The sequence below is a fragment of the Dipodomys spectabilis genome, unplaced genomic scaffold (genome assembly GCF_019054845.1).
Source record: "Dipodomys spectabilis isolate Male_0828 unplaced genomic scaffold, ASM1905484v1 ptg000024l, whole genome shotgun sequence".
NCBI classification, from domain to species: domain Eukaryota; kingdom Metazoa; phylum Chordata; class Mammalia; order Rodentia; family Heteromyidae; genus Dipodomys; species Dipodomys spectabilis.
Window position 1 is genome coordinate 32,470,912 of NW_024870701.1, and position 16,754 is coordinate 32,487,665.

The following is a 16,754-nucleotide window of genomic DNA, read 5'->3' on the forward strand; positions in this document are numbered from 1 at the left end:
GTTAGACAGTATTTAAAGAAAGAAAGAAAGAAAGAAAGAAAGAAAGAAAACCAGAAATATCCAGAATGAAAGACCATGTCATCCTGTTAATAACAAGCTTTCCCACCCTTCCTTTAGTCCCTGCCTGTGGCTCATTAAATTTCTTCATAAGAAAACCCCTGGATCCAGTACCACACCCTTATCCCAGACATCTTCATGAGGAAGCTTCACACAGAGGTGGTTGCTGACCTCAAGTAGGAGCCAATAAGGACCTAACCAGAAATGACCTCGGTTTCTTAATTTTACATATTTGATAACACCTCTGGGGGAAGCTTGAAAAAATACCTTATCTGTGAAAACCACAAAAACATTTCTACTTAATTTCAGAATCCTGATTGTAGTCAAGTAGTCAATAGCCCTATTTCCAGGTGGGGCTCCTGAGTTTGCCCCACTGAGACAAGTCAGAGGTCACGTCTTCTGATTCTTGCATGAGATTTGAGTTAATTATCTGAATAGCACACCCCACAGAGACCATTAAACATGTGGAAATGTTTTCTGTGGTCAAAAACACTGGCAAAATATATCTGATTCCTCTCTCAGACATGACGGTACGCTAAAAGATCTCAGAAGTCCTGGTGTAAAAAAAGAAATATTTAATCTGGCTTTTTCAAAATATAATCACAGGCATATTTATTAAAAAAAATCACAGAACATTTATTACTAAGAACATTATTATTATTATTAAAGCATGCTCCATTAATGTGCATGTTTGGGGGAAGGATAACAAAAGAGCACTTGAAGATATTCAACTTTTTGATCTAATATGTAGTGAGGGTTAACTTATCTTACAGAACTTTCTGGGACACTTGGATCACAAGGTTAATGAATAGAAAAAGAAAGCAGCCTATTCTCTCTCTCTCTTTTTTTTTTTTTGTTAAGTTGTGGGGTTTGAACTCTGGGCCTGAGCGCTGTCCCTGAGCTCTTTAGCTCAAGGCTAGTGCTCTACCACTTGAGCCACAGTGCCACTTCTGGTTTTCTGGTGGTTAACTGGAGGTAAGATTGTCATAGACTTTCCTGCCTGGGCTGGCTTTGAACTGCGATCCTCAGATCTCAGCCTCCTGAGTAGCTAGGATTACAGGCGTGAGCCACTGGCACCCAGTAGCTTATCCCATTTGGAATGGAAATATTAACAAAGAAAATAGATATAAATTCTCAACACAAAACAACCTTTACAAAGCTGGAAAGATAACTAACCAAGGTTGAGCCAATACAATCATGAAGAAACATGGGCAGAGATGCAATTACCATCAGCCACATGTGAATCCAGGGGATCTTGTAGTCTGGCAAAAGCTTGTGTTGTCAAATCACCTAAACACTGCTCCACAATGCGCAGACTGCCCCCAGTTACCAATTCCTCTGCTTACTGCCGTCCGGTAAAAGAAGGCATCTTAGTTGTGCCACCATCCTCTCTTTGCTGGCTTTGAGTTCCCAGCAAGCAAAAACCTGTATCAGTACAAATCCCAGTAAACCAAGGAACTGAAAGATCAAAAGCTTCACCTACTAGCAAAAAACAAACAAACAAACAAACAACCCAGGAGAGAAATTGGTACAGAACTAGAGTAGCATTCATTTAAAGTGAAATTCCAATCAATGGCTTTTCCAGAGGTTAAAAAAAGGAAAAAAAAAAAAGAACCACTCAAGTTCAAAGAGTAGTGCAATTCTTCATGGAGGTACCGATTTCTATCTCACAATAACTAAATAACTGCCAAGAATAACGACTCTGATGGCATGCTGGATTGAGAAGATAGCTTCTGTGGACAGCAATTCAGCTGTAACTCAAAATTTAAAACACACACACACACATGGACTATGTAATCCCTCTTCTAGACATTATTTCCACTTCCACTCTACCCAGACAAGAGAGAAGTGGTGTAGTCCAGGGCTATTCAAATGCAGTCGAGCTTATCAGAAAGATTAGAAACAAACAAAATGCCTACCAGGGGCACCTGGTTAAACATTCACACAAGAAAACCCTGAGCAGTCAGGAGGGAGAAAATGAAATGCTCCATATGGACAATCAGGAAATTCTCCAGAGTACTTGGTCAAGTGACAAAGGCAGAAAGGTGGCACACAGAGTCAAAGACACAGTGTGAACCCCTATGCATATACGCCTGTGATCATGTGCACATGCACGCATCGTAGGTACATAGGGCTGGGGTTTCAAGTATCAGCTCATTGCAATTGTATGCTCTATAGCTCTAGAAGGACCTATCAGAAACTGGGAAGAATACCTTCTTTCTGGAAGAGAAAAAAATGGCTGGCTAGGGGATAAAAGAGACCTGTAGCCATTTGTTTGTTTGTTTGTTTAGTATAATACTGGGACTTGAGCTCAGCGACTGGGTGCTATCCCTTAGCTTTTTTTGTTCAAGGCTAGCGCTGGTGTTAGGACTTCAGGACTACATTTTTCATTTCAGGTTGTGTCATAAATGGCATTAGTGGAAAAACCACCTTCATACAAGAGGACGCAGCTTTATCACCTCCCTTCTCATTACTAACAGCACTCAATTCAGCATCCCTCTACCTCCCCTTTTACGTGTTACAAGCCACCAGTCACACTGACAACCTGCAGGTTGAAGTTGCAGAAACAGAAAATAAGGACCCAGAGTGACATTTCCTCATGTGGTAGGCGCCAACATTAGAAAATGCATCTAATTTAATAGAATACAGTTTATAATAATTTAATCGATACAGTTCATGGATTTCCTAGATCTCCATTTTTCAGTGGATCAATTTTATCTATGTTTTGGTTCCAAATACAAAATTAATTTATAGATGGTTTTAGATTCTTTATGGTGATGTCACAGTGTCACCAAGTGTCTGAGCACGCTGGTATCACTGAGGCCACATCCTGTTGGACACTCAGCCAGGAGAGAATGTCCTTTCTCTGTCCTGATATGCTTGTGGTGATAGCTTAAAATCCTCCCTTTTAAGTACCTCATCTTAAAAATGTCTGCCATTTTGATTCTGAACAGAATTCTGAACAAAGTTATCAACTGGAAGAAACTTTTAGAGTCTGGAAATTATTGAGATCTAATAGGAGTAACTACAGGTCTTTGGAAGCAGACACTGGTGGAGTACTGTGCTGTCTTTGAGTGTCAGATGAGGGTCTGCTGGGAGAGGCTATGCAAAAGCTCAGATACTTCAGAGGAAGGAGCAGGAGGAAAATGATGGCTATAAAAGGTTCAGAGGAGTTGGCATCTAGGTTAGCTTTCATCTTGAAGAAAGATCAGTAGGTTGCTGGTAGAAACCAACAGAATAGGAGGATGTGACAATTGATAACAGAGTTCTAGAGCCTTGGCAATGGGAACTGGAGATAGCATTTATGCAGAAAGCAAGACAGGATGCTGTGGATGTGTGAGCCAGCCAGAACTGGAAGATAAGAGAATTCACAGACAAAGCAACTTTGCAAGATAGGAAACACCATACTCATTCTGTTCCTAGGCTTAGAAGAGTGAGCCAAGGCTGGGTACCAGTGGCTCCCACCCGTAATCCTACCTAGTCAGCAGACTGGGTTCCGGAGGATTGTGATTTAAAGCCAACCTAGGCAGAAAAGTCCAAAAGTTTCCATCTCCACATAGTCATCAAGAAGCTGCCTGAAGTTGGTCATTTATGTCTCATGGCTGTAGTCCTAGCTACACAGGAAGCTGAGATCTGAATAACTCAGCTGGAAGCCAGTCTGGGCAGGAAAGTATGTGAAATTCATCTCCAACTAACCACCAAATAGCTGGAAGTGGAGCTGTGGTTCAAATAGTAGAACACTAGCCTTGATCAAAAAAGATAAGGGACAGCACTCAAGCCTTGGGTTCAAACCTTAGAATGGACACAAAAATTATAAGGAGAAAAAAGAGGAAGAAGAGGAGAAAGAGGAAGAACCAATTTGCATGATCCCCGAACATCTCTCTAGAAACTTCTGGGGGATTTGATCTCTGAGTCAGTTCCTGATTGGTGTAGAATTACCTGAAGAGTGGGTGTGGAGACACTAGGATTGTGGGATGGTAATCCTACAGCTGATGAATTTTAAGCACAAAAGCCAGATACTTTCTTTGCATGCTAATGGCAACCTTAAACTCCAGAAGGGACTAAGACCTCCAGGTGTCTATTCTCGGGGGCTACCGAATCTTCTGGCAGAATTCATGTTCTCATGTATTCATCAGGACACCAGCAAGTTTGTCCAGTAGCAAGGAGACATTCCCAACATTTTTGGGCTCCCCCCCACACCCCCGGTCTTAGGGCTTGAACTCCCCAAGCCTCTTTGTATTACTTGATTCACAGCACCACAATTGGCTTTTTCTGAGTAGTTTATTGGAAATAGGAGTTTCATGGAATTTCCTGTACAGGCTGGCTTTGAACCGCAATCCTCAGATCTCAGCCTCCTGAGTAACTGGGATTACAGGGGTGAGCCACTGGCACCCAGCTCCAACAGTTTCTTTCAACCTTGGCTCAAGATAAAACAAAGGTAAAGTTACTTCACTGAAATAGGGGCCTTATCTCTTCCTCCACAGCACATTCTAACAGCATGTTTGTACTTGTTCTTGATTCTCAGAGCATACAATAAAGGTCCTTCAAAGGAAAAGCAGGTTCAATGAGTCTCTCAAAAAACTTGCTTAACACAAGTTTAACACACAAGCTCAGTTGTCTGGGGTAGTTTCTTTCTTTAAAACAAGAAAGGCAACTTTCTGTGTGACAATGATGTCCTGAAAGAAATGACTGGTTCATGCACGTTTAGGTGCTCCTCTGCTGTATTAGGGCTGGGCTCTGGAATTGTTCACACTGATGGTACCTTGAAGGTTGACTAATGCCTTGGTGTCCTGAAGGAGTGAATTGTTTGAAGGAAATTATGTATGCGGCACAATGACAAGAAAGATGGATGCAGTGGCTCACACCTGCAATCCCAGATACTCCTGAGGTGATTTGGAAGATCGGAGGTTCAAGGCCAACCTGGGTAAAAAGTTAGCAAGCAGGAACACATGGCAACTGATAAACTGGGCATGGTGGTATACATCTGCACTCCCAGCTATGATAAAGAACAAATAGGTGGATCATAGTCCAGGACACAAAAGTAAGAACCTATTCAAAAACTAACTAAAACATAAAAGGCTGGGGGTACGGCTCAAGAGATAGAATACTTGTTTATCTAGCCTGATTTCAAACCCAAGTATTGCTAAACCAAAAAAAGAAGGAAAGAAGGAAAGAAGGAAACAAAGGAAGGAAGGAAGGAAGGAAGGAAGGAAGGAAGGAAGGAAGGAAGGAAGGAAGGAAGGAAGGAAGAGACATGATTTTTAAAAGGAAAGGTCAGAGTGACACTAACTTGAAAAATACTAAGAGGACAGTATAAGATAAGGAGAGGAGGACAGAGAGGAGGGGAGAAGAAGGTGAGGAGTAAGGGGCGCTAGCTGGCTGTGGAAATGTAGGATAGAAGAGAAATGGGAGAAAAGAGGTCTAGCAATTACTAAAGGTCCTTTGTGCAGACAAGAGGGTCCGAATAACCATATCAAGTCAGGCAAAGACACTAGGCTTGGGGGGAGTGGGGAGAGCTATGATCAAGACCAAGCTCTCTCAATGCCCAAATGACTGGGGTAAAAAAAAAATCGACAAAGCAGATGATTGGCAAATGGATGGAGAAAGGCAGACTTGGAAAACAACAAACAAAAACAACAACCAGAGGCAACTATGTCCACTCAGTACGTGCTCCTCTGTGGTTTCTGCAGGTGCCCAACCCCAGGCCCTTCACCGTCCTCAGCCATTCATCTGATTGCCTGGCATGAGGCACTCTTGGCAAAGCTCACCCTTCACCCCACAGAGCCAGTTTTCCTGCCAACTCACCAGCTATCTCAGATTGTAAAGATTCTGAGGCTGTGACAGAAGTGACACTCAGGAGGGAATGAGGAAGAAGCATGTTTTATTCACTCTGGGCAATCAACCAGAACTCTCTTGCTAATTTGTTGAGCTACTTTAGGTCGGTCCCTGTTCCATGGACATCCAATCTGGATGTGTTGGGACAGAGGCCACCTTCTTTGATTGGTCGGTGATACCTTCCTAATTTCACTCAGTGATCATGACTCCGGTGTGCTCTGTGTTGGGACACAAAGCTCGTGTGGCTGAGTCGCAATATTATAAGGTAATACCCAGAAGTCACACTTATGGCTAATATGCCTGAATGTTTGACTCAGAAAGGGAGGACAATCAGCATAAGTGGTGGTCTCCTCAGAGACTATGCTACGGCTTCCTAGTTTTCCTACAGATCTAATAAAAAATGGCTTAATGAGAAGTAGCAACATGAGAGGCAGAGAATGTCAAGAAGAAAAGAAGGATTATAGAAAATTTCCAAGAGTACACATGCCTAAAATACAAGCTACTTGGGAGGCAGATATTGGGAGGACTGTGGTTCAAGGCTATCCTGTACAGAAAGCTAAAAAGACTCTATCTTATCAACAAATAAGCCAGCTATGGTGGCATGCACCTACCATCCCCGTTACACTGGAGACTTAGATAGGAGGACTGCAATGTGAGGCTAGTCCCTGGCAAAAACAGACCTTACCTGAAAAATAACTGAGATGTGGCTCACGTGGTAGAGAGCCTGCCTAGCGAAGTCTAAGGCTCTGAGTCCTCAACTACAGCACAATCAAAAAAGAAGAAGCAGCAGAAGAGGGGGAGGAGGGGGGATAGGAGGAGGAGGGGGAGGAGAATGAGAAGAAGGGGGAGGGAAAACAAAGAGCCATTGGGGTAACATGGCAGAGGAGAGATTCAGGAGAAACCAGAGGTTATTCTGACCCAGCACAGGCTACTGAGCTGGTGGCAGTCAATGGAAAAGGGCAGATTTCCAGATAGAGCTGGAATCTGAGCCGTCATGGGATAAAGAATTTAACCTGCAATCTGGAACAAATCTGGGGTCCAAGCAGAAGCACTCAGCTTCGTCAGAAGAGCCACAAGAGAAGGCCACATTTGCCTGCCAGGATGGGGGAAGCAAAGGAACAGAAAAGACGCTATGGTGGAATTAAGCCATGCTCTGCTGTCCTAAGTGACCTATTCTCCAAGGCCACTTCCACACCACTTCAGAGTTGAGCAGTTGCACTAAGGATGGCAAGGCCCATAGAGCCTAAAATGTCCCTTCACATGAAAGTCCCCTCGCCTTGATCCTGGATGGATTTGGGCAGAAGGCAAACAGAGATCCATTAAAAAAAAAAAAATTCCTGCTAGAGAACCAGAGCCATTTCTCTTCACAAATGACTAAACAAAAGGTATGGGGACCACAAGGGCCTCTAAAAAGCCACATCGCATTTTGAAAAAAAATACGTTAAGCTGGGTGGCTCACGCCTGTAATCCTAGCTACTCAAGAGGCTGAGACCTGAGCATCTAGGTTCAAAACCAGCCCCAGCAGGAAAGGCTGTGAGCCTCTTATTAAAATTGACTACCATAAAGCCAGACATTAAGGCATAAGTCAAGTGCTAGGGTACTAGCCTTGGGAAAAAGCTAAGGGACAGTGCCCAGGCCCCGAGTTCAAGCCCCAGCATAAAAAAAAAGAAAAAAGAAAAGGTACAGTCCAATGCTTTTGAGAGGTCTTTGAGAAGCTCTTACTAAGTGGTACCCTGGCTCCAGGAGGCAAAGAAATGAGATAAATTTTGAAACCTGGCACTGACCAGTTGATCTGCACATTTATTTGAGGCTAAGGTGGAGATTGTGGGCATTTGGGCATACACATTGAAATCTAACATACACGATAATGTCTTCATGATGAGTCCACATTAGTTATAAACGTGTGTGTGTGCGCACACAGGTGGTTATTTATATATCATACCAATAATTTAACAATAATTTGCACCCAAATTCTGATTAATGTGTATGCTCTTTCAATTCCTGGGTGCACTAACGAGCAAATTTTTTCATATGCAACGGTTTTAAAAAATATATATACAAATATCCCAGCACTGGTGGCTCATGCCTACAAGCCTAGCCTCTTAGGAGGCCGAGATCTGAGGATCACAATTTGAAGCCAGCCTGGCCAGGAAAGTCTATGAGACTCTTGCCTTCAATTAACCAGTAAAAAGCTGGAAGTGAAAGTGTGGCTCAAGAGGTAGAGAGCCATCCTTGAGCAAAAAACCTAAGCAAGAGCTCAAGTCCCTGAGTTCAAGTCCCCTCACCCCCACTCACAATATACACATACATGCACATACACCAAGATCTTTTATTTCTTCATACAACTTGTCAGATACCATCCACTAGCCCTGCCAAACTGAGGATGCTGGGTTCTTGTCCAAGCCTATCTGAGAAGGACATGAGAGAAGGAAGGGTACTTGCGGACCATGCAACATGGACCAGTTATCCATGGCACTAGTTTATATCACCACAGTGTGAGCATCTGTAAATGTGGTACGTGATCTCCAGCCCTCCTCACGGTTACCTTTTCTGAACGTCTCCCTGTTTTCCTCTGCTTCTCTGTTGACTCGATTCTGCTCTGGTTCAATGGCAGGCCCCTGGTCCTCAAGTTCATCTTCGGTTTCATCATCACTATAAGGAACCACTTCATCATTTGGCTGAGAATCCTCATCGAATGTTGTTTCCGAGTCTCTCTCTGTGCTCATTCTGCTGGCAACTGGCAACTACCTAGTTGTAAATGAAGAGAGATCTTAGTGAATTATGATTCTTGTCCAGTTGGAGGCTATAGCTTGTCTGCATTCTGTTACAACACCTCTTTTCAGAATATCATTTTATATACATGTAAATATTTCTGAAGAACCCCAAAGCTCAACATGTAAGCAAAAACATTTAAAGCATTTGTAACTGGTTAGATGCTTAGGTAAGAATTACAAAAACAACCCTCAAAATGTACACTTGCAACCCTTTTTAACTCTGTGTGTTGGGGGGTGTACTGGAGCTTGAATTCAGGACCTCACACTGTCACTTGGCTTTTTCATTCAAGGCTGGTGTTCTGGTATTCTATCACTTGAGCTACACTTCAACTTCTAGCTTTTTTCTAGTTAATTGGAGATGTATTTTAGATTTGTGATCGTCAGCTCTCAGCCTCCTGAAAAGCTAGGATTACAGGTGTGAGCCACCAGCACTTGCCTAGCAAAAAAGCTCACCAACAAAAAATAGAAATAGACTAAAAATATTGAAGAATGGCTCATATAGAGAAAGTACTGTTTGGTAAAAGGACTTTATGGTCTGGTGTGGTCACATATTTATTTGCATTATGGGTTCATGGACTTCAATTTCTACTGTGGATTACTGGCAGAGTTGGAAAACTTCTGCATTAAGAGATATGGTTCTTAGGCCTGGCACTAATGGCTCATACCTATAACCCTTGCTACCTAGAAGGCTGAAATCTGAGGATTTTGAGTTAAAGCCAGCATGGGCAGAGAAACCCATGAGACTCATCTCCAATGAGCCAGAAAGAAGTTGGAAATGGAGGTGTAGCTCAAGTAGTAGAATGACAGCTTTGAGCAAAAATGCCAAGTGATAGCATAAGACCCTGAGTTCAAGCCTCAGTACCAACACACACACACACATACATACATACATGTACACACACACGTACACATACATGCAGAGAGAGAGAGAGAGAGAGAGAGAGAGAGAGAGAGATCTGGTTCCTGCTAATGACAATAGGCTGAAAGCTTATTCTGTAACACAATTTAAAGACACCCCTAGATGGTCAAGAATTACTAATGACTTTCAGGGCACACTCCCTCACCTTCCTATCTTCCTATCGGTACCTACTCTTTCCTATGTAGAGTTGGTTTGTGTGTCTACTACTGGATAAAGTGGTTCTACACAAGGACACCTGACATATTTGTATTGGGAAAATGTTTGCACAAATACCTCAGGTTGCCTGAGGACAGCCTTATTACTCTATTTACACAACCATCACCCAGCCATGTACTCAGTATGATAACTGATAATGGCTCACATTATTTAGTGCTAACTGTACACCAGGTCCTGCACTAAAGGCTTTGTAGATATTGGCCCTTTGAAGCTTTCTTCCATTACTGTGAAGAACTGTCAGTTGGTAGGTCAGTTGGTCTGTCAGTCTGTCCATCTGTCTGTCTCTCTCTCTTTTCAACATTAAAGTCTCCTTCCACTAGTAGCATTGAATGGTCATCTGTATGAGTGGCCTACTGACCACTGACATTTCGGTTTCCTTCCTGGCACTTACCACAACTTATAAAAATATACACTTGATTTATTGCCTGTCACTTGCCTGTCCCTCTAGACCACAAGCTCTAGGAGAACAGCCCATCCTAAGAAGACTCAACACCTCACAGTTGGCACCCAGAGACCTGAACACAGAACCAGTCAGCCTTCAATACTGTCTTGGAGGTCATCAGAAGATGTTTACTACCAAATTCTTTGCCATGTTCCTACTGCTCATCCCTACTACACAACAGCAGATGCCAGTAATTCCAGATGAAGGATAAAAGCTTGAGGGCAGTAAGGAGGGAAAAGAGGAACAGTCAAGTTCACAGCTCCTATAAGATGTAACTTCTTTTTTTTTTTTAAGTCTAACTCATTCAGGTCACCAAAAACATACTGCTCAAGGTTTTACCCTGTTTACATAACTAGGTTAGGCTTCTGGAAAGGTATCAAAGGTGAAGACCTATCTTCCTTGTTTATCCTAATAACCCAGCACCAGCTCCATGGTGGGTCACAGAGGTGTCCATTTTGTCCTTGTCCTTAAGAAACTAATCATCTAGACACAAGTTGGTAAATTACAACCCTGGGCTAAGTTTGGTCCATTGTCTTTTTACTAAAGTTTTATTGGAATGAAACCTTATTCATTCATTTACACATTGTCTGAAGCTACTTTTGCACTCATGGCAGATCAGAATATGATATTCACTATAAGCTCATAGGCCTCAAAGCCTGAAGTACTTACTATCTATACTGTCTCTATAGAAAAAGTCTGTTGATTCCGGGACTAAAATGAAAGATAGGAAGATAGAAAAAGCAAACAAAGTGATCACTAACATGTTCACAGTCAGTTAAAGTCTGCAACCAACTGGGTAAAGCCTATATGCCTTGGAAATGTAAAATGAACTAGGGGTGGAGGGGAGGAGAAGTTTCTAAATAATAGACTGTTCTGATTTGGGAATATTACCCCTTTAATTGTTTCAAAGCTGCATCACAAAGAAAACACATAACTTCAAATGCCAGCAGGCTTATTTGTGGAAGGCTGCTGTCAGTACACCAGTAACTCCTCATGTCCAGTTCAATATACTATGGTATTACTAGTTCATACGTTTAAAAGTATACATAGAAAGTAAAAGTGTAGACTGGCTGGGCATCATTGGCTCACACCTGTAATCTTAGGTACTCTAGGATCACAGAATAGGAAAGTCCACAAGATTCTTATCTCCAGTAAACTACTCAAAAAAAAAAAAAAGCCAGAAGTGGAGTTGTGGCTTAAGTGGTAGAGTGCTAGCTTCAAGCAAAAGAAACTCAGGGACAGCGCCTAACCCCTGAATTCAAGCCCCAGGACCAGCACGTATATGTGCACACATTCAGACACACACACACAGATCAAGATGAGTCAAGATGATGACCAGATATATAATAGGCCATGAGGAAACAGAGCTGGGTTTAGGAGATGACAAACTTTCTGGCCACACTCCTGGCACAATGGTCCTGCTTCAAGTACTGCTGCTGTCCTGGCTCTTGTTAGAGCCACCCACACACTGAGAATGGGGACAGTTCTTTGGGCAGGACTTAGGAGAAAGAATATGAGACCAGAATCAGAGTTGGCTCTACTATTCTCTAGCTTATAACTTCAGCAAATCATTGAACATTTGAAAGTTTACATTTTCCATCAGGAGGTGAAAAATGTGAGAAAAACAAATAGATTTCCCATATCACAAGGGTTAATTTAGATAACTAATGGTTATAAAAAAAATTCCTAGATATGTCTAGGATGTCTAGATAGTCCATCTTAAATTCCATTCCCTGTTTCTGTTTGTTCTTGAAGAATAAAGACTTACAAGATGAAGATTCACAGATAAAACCCATCAGGAGAAAGGGGACTCCGGGTCTTCTCCTCTGGCCTTTACTTGCCCCTCCCCCAGAAAAGTGCCTTCACAGAGGTAGTGGTCATACCTGCCAGCTTACTAGCAGCCAGCCACTGGTTTGGAGGTGGTTTGTCCCCTCAAGAGTCCTTGAGTTGGAGAATGGGACCATTAGGAGGTGAGGCTTAGGTCAGTGGGGGTGGAGGGGGTTGTACATGGAAGATACTGAGGTACTTCTCATGGGACTGAGGTTAATTATCTTGAGAGGATTGTTAGAAAAACCTGAATCTGGGCCTCCTACTCCTAGCTTCTTTCTGGCTTCTGATTTAAGATATAATTTCAGGCTCCTGCTGCTATTCCTATATTGCAATCCAGAATAAGGAGATGGCCCCATGGGGGATAGCCCCTGCCAGAGCCCCTGCCTTCATTGAAGCCTTTTGAGGAATCTTGAAACAGAGGATCTGGCTCAGCTGGACTCAGACATGTGTTCCACAAACTGAGAGACTGCAGATGTGCACTAGTGTGAGCTGCTATGCTTTGGGTGCTCTATAGCATTAGGTAACTAACACACACAATCCTCATAGTAATAATTCTATAATAAGACACATCCAATGTGGCCACTGTTATTTCCAAACTATTCCAAAGAGCCCTCATCTTAAAGTCAGCTGAACTCCTCTCTTTTTCTCCTGGTTAGTGTAGACACATGCCACATTCTGGAATCTGTTCAATGTTCTTGAAAAGAAAAATTTGCCAAGCCTAATGACTATTGTAATTAGATGACAAATCTCATGAAGCAATAGGGATAAAATATATATAGGATCAAGATTAAATTTAAACTTTATACTGTTATAGAAACAACATAATCACAGCTCCCCAGAAACATGGGATTATACTTTTAATTTTCTTTCCAAATCCAAGCCAAAAAACCGAGAAACCTGGGACAACAAATATGAGATAAAACTGTCCCACTGCAGGGACAATTCAGGCAGGACCTGTAACTCAGGATAGAAAAGGCTTCTTTGGGTCACAGCTTCAGCCTCTGCTCCTTAGAAACTGGCCTCAAAACAATTATTATCAAGGAAGACTGATTACTATTTCATACCACTCAGCTCACATAAGTACTACGTGAAAAGATGGTGGCCAAAACCTTGACACTTCAACCCTTCAGAGAAGAGTAGTTGTGTTCATCTCCTGGATGAAGCTTAAAGGATTTCTTGGCCCAACTCTTTCATGACCTCCTGAATATATGATGCTTCTTTTTTTTTCTTATTTGATTTATTTTTTATTTTTATTTTTATTTTAAGTAGTTGTACAAAGAAGTTCCCATTCTACAAAACAGTATATGAGTACAAAGTGTCTGACAACATTGTCACCCATCTCTCTTAACCTGATGCTCTTAACCTGGTAATACAGTGCAACCGCCTAAAGTTCTCAAAAGATCACACAGTTTCATACAGGACTCTGAAGTGTGTGTCTTAGCATTACCATTGTCATTTTACCACTGAGTCCATTGAAACCAGGATTTACCCAGAGTTCCTTGCTAAGGAACCCTGACCACCTGGTCAGATTCTGGTCTTCTCTCCACATATCTGAACTCTATGTGGTTCAGTGAACACATGGTGGATTCAGACTTCAGTTCAAGTTCTGCCCACTCCCTGATTCCAAATATCAACTGCCTTCTTCATTCTACACACCAACTATGTCAGTCAGCTTTCCATTACTGTGACAAGGTACCTGTGATAATCAGCCTCAGAAGAAGAAAGGTTTCCTTTGCTCATAGTCTGGAGGCTTCAAGGTTGGTTGTCTTGTTTATCCAAGACCATACATTATGATTGGGAGCACATGGCAGAGGAAGCATGTTTACCTCATGGTGGCCAGGAAGTAAAAGAGAGACAGGAAGAGATCAGGTTCCCATATCCACTTCAGGGCATGCCAGCAGTGGGAACGAACTTCGTTCTATCAGGCTCTATCTCCTAAAGATTCCACCACTTCCCAATAGAGATAGATAGAGAAGAATCCAGCTCCAAACTACAGCACCTACTTCAACCATAAGAAAAATCTAAGCAAAGGAAAACTTGAGTCAAATAAATCAAACTTCACAGTCTAAAGGCAGATCTATCCTATACCAGTGAGTTATAAAAGCTAAGATGCTTCTAAATGTATATTGCATAAATTGGTCACGATTCCCGAGATGTTTTTTTTCAAAAAATATGTTTTTCAGTTCTGAGGACCTTAGTACTTGCTAATCGGGTTCTCTGCTACTTGAGCCACATCCCCAGCCTTTAAAAAATTATTTTTCAAATAGGGCCTTGGGATTTTGCCCAGGGCTAGTACTGAACCATAATCTCCCTATCTGTACCTCTATGTGTAATTTATGAATTATAGGTACATACCAGTATACTTTGGCTTCTTGGCTAAAATGAGATTTTGCTAACTTTTTGCTTGGGCTGGCTTCAAACCATGATCCTCCTGACCTCCACCTCGCATGTCAGGATTACAGACCACCACATCCAGCTGGATGACATGAGAGCCACAGAGGTAAGGAGAGACTCAGGGAGAGGGGAATTTCCAAGCATGAGAATACAGCTAGAATACAGACTTGATGGCAGAAAGAGATAATGGACGGACTAAGTGCTAGCCCATGGGTACAAGAGCAGAGAGTGAAGACGGCCGGCTAGAATAATCTCCCCTCACCACACACAACGTGTTCTTGACACCCTTCATTTCAGATACTGGGGAAAACACTGAAGGTATTTGTCTACCAGGGAGGAGAATGTGGTGAGCACAGTGCTCATCTGGGGGAGGGCAGTAAGTGGGAAGGTGGCCGCAGGGCAGGCAGGGCATTCAGAAGTTACAGAGCAGCTCCTGGCCACAGTTTATCTTCTGTAAAACCTTGTGGCTCCATCTTTCCTCTTTACCTCCCATAGCCACAACCAGCAATAACACTCAGGGTAGAAAGCCAGCCCCAGACAGAGGCTGTAAGGGTGGAACTAGGGTGAGGGCAGCTAGAAGAATGTGTTTAACATCAGGACAGGGTGGGGCTGTCATTCCTTTGTCTGGAAAACGAAGGGAAAAAAGTACATGAGAAGACTAGAACTGGTTCCCAGAAAATAATAATACCAAAACTCCCCAAATGTTTATTTTGGAGACTCAGCCAGAATCCACTAATAATAATCCACTTTGATAATAAATGATGAATGTTACCAAGAGAAAATCATTGTAATTTTTCCATTCAAGCTTCCTCCTTACTGATTAGGTATAATGGTTCCATATTTACTCCAATACTATTGCCACTGTACTAGGTCTTAAAATTATACTCATGCTTAAATAATGTAAAGTATCAAAGAAGCTTTGTTACTGACAGATAATAGGGAAGCAAAACCACTAGGGTGAAATAAGGCAATGGAGCTGACTCGAAAGAGTCATCAAGCTATTTCTGTAAAGATTACACTATAGAAAGATGTAAGAATTGGCACCGATTTCCAGAACTAAATATCAGCTTTAAAAATTTCCATCTTCAAAGAATTTATATTCTTTGTCCAGATCCAATAGGAACAGCTTCTTTCAATAAATGAGTAGCACAGACAGATATGGTAAATAAATAAGAATAAGAGACACACATAGAAAAGATTACTCTTGCTGGGTGTTGGTGACTCACACCTATAATCCTTGCTATGCAGGAAGATGATTTCTGAGGATCTTGGTTCAAAGCCAGTCCAGGCAGACAAATCCAAGAGACTCATTTCAAATAACCAGTTAAAAGCCAAAAGCTGAGGTGTGGCTCAAGTAGCAGAGTACAGGCCCTGAGCAAAAAAGCTAATCAAGATTGCAAGGCACCAGGCTGCTGGTGGCTCACACCTATAATCCTAGCTACTCAGGAGGCTGAGATCTGAGGATCCTGGTTGAAAGCCAGCCTGGGCAATAAAGTCTGTGAGACTCTTATCTTCAATAAAGCACTCAGAGAATTGGAAGTGGCTGTAGCTCAAGTGGTAGAGTGCTAGCCTTGAGCTGAAGAGCTGACAGTGCTCAGGCCCAGAGTTCAAGCCCCATAACCAACAACAACAACAAAAAAGAGCACAAGGCCCTGAGTTCAAGCCCCAGTACCAGCAGAAAAAAAGAAAAGAAAAAGAAAAAAAAGATTAACAGTTTTACACATGCTTATGGCTTGAGCATAGCCATTAAAATCATGACAGCAAGCTGGGCGCTGGTGGCTCACGCCTGTAATCCTAGCTACTCAGGAGGCTGAGATCTGAGGATCGTGGTTCAAAGCCAGCCCGGGCAGGAAAGACCATGAGACTCCTATCTCCAATAAACCACCAGAAAACCGGAAGTGGCGCTGTAGCTCAAGTGGTAGAGCACTTGCCTTGAGCTGAAGAGCTGAGGGACAGCGCCCAGGCCCAGAGTTCAAGCCCCATGACAGACAAAAAATAAAATAAAATAAAATAATAAAATCATGACAGCAGCCAGGCACTGGTGGCTCACACCTATAATCTTAGCTACTTGGGAGGCTGAGATTTGAGAATCACAGTGTGAAGCCAGCCCAGGCAGGAAAGTCCCTGAGCTTCATATCTCCAATAAACTACTCAAAAAATGAAAGTAGAGCTGTGGCTTAAGTAGTAGAGCACTACACTTGAGTAAAAGCATATCAGGGACAGATAAGGTTCAGTGTCCAGGCTCTGAGTTTGAGTTTAAGGCCCAGGACCACAACTACCACCACAC

At 42.4% G+C, this 16,754-nt stretch overlaps 1 protein-coding gene across 1 annotated transcript in view; it reads right to left on the bottom strand.

Annotated features, from left to right (window-relative positions):
- Atp8b1 (ATPase phospholipid transporting 8B1) overlaps positions 1-16,754 on the bottom strand; it is a 105,393-nt gene that overhangs the window by 49,662 nt on the left and 38,977 nt on the right. Inside the window, exon 2 of the mRNA XM_042675255.1 lies at positions 8,438-8,640. Coding sequence (XP_042531189.1) covers positions 8,438-8,618 — 181 coding nt within the window. The 5' untranslated portion in view covers positions 8,619-8,640. The remainder of the gene's footprint in view (positions 1-8,437; positions 8,641-16,754) is intronic.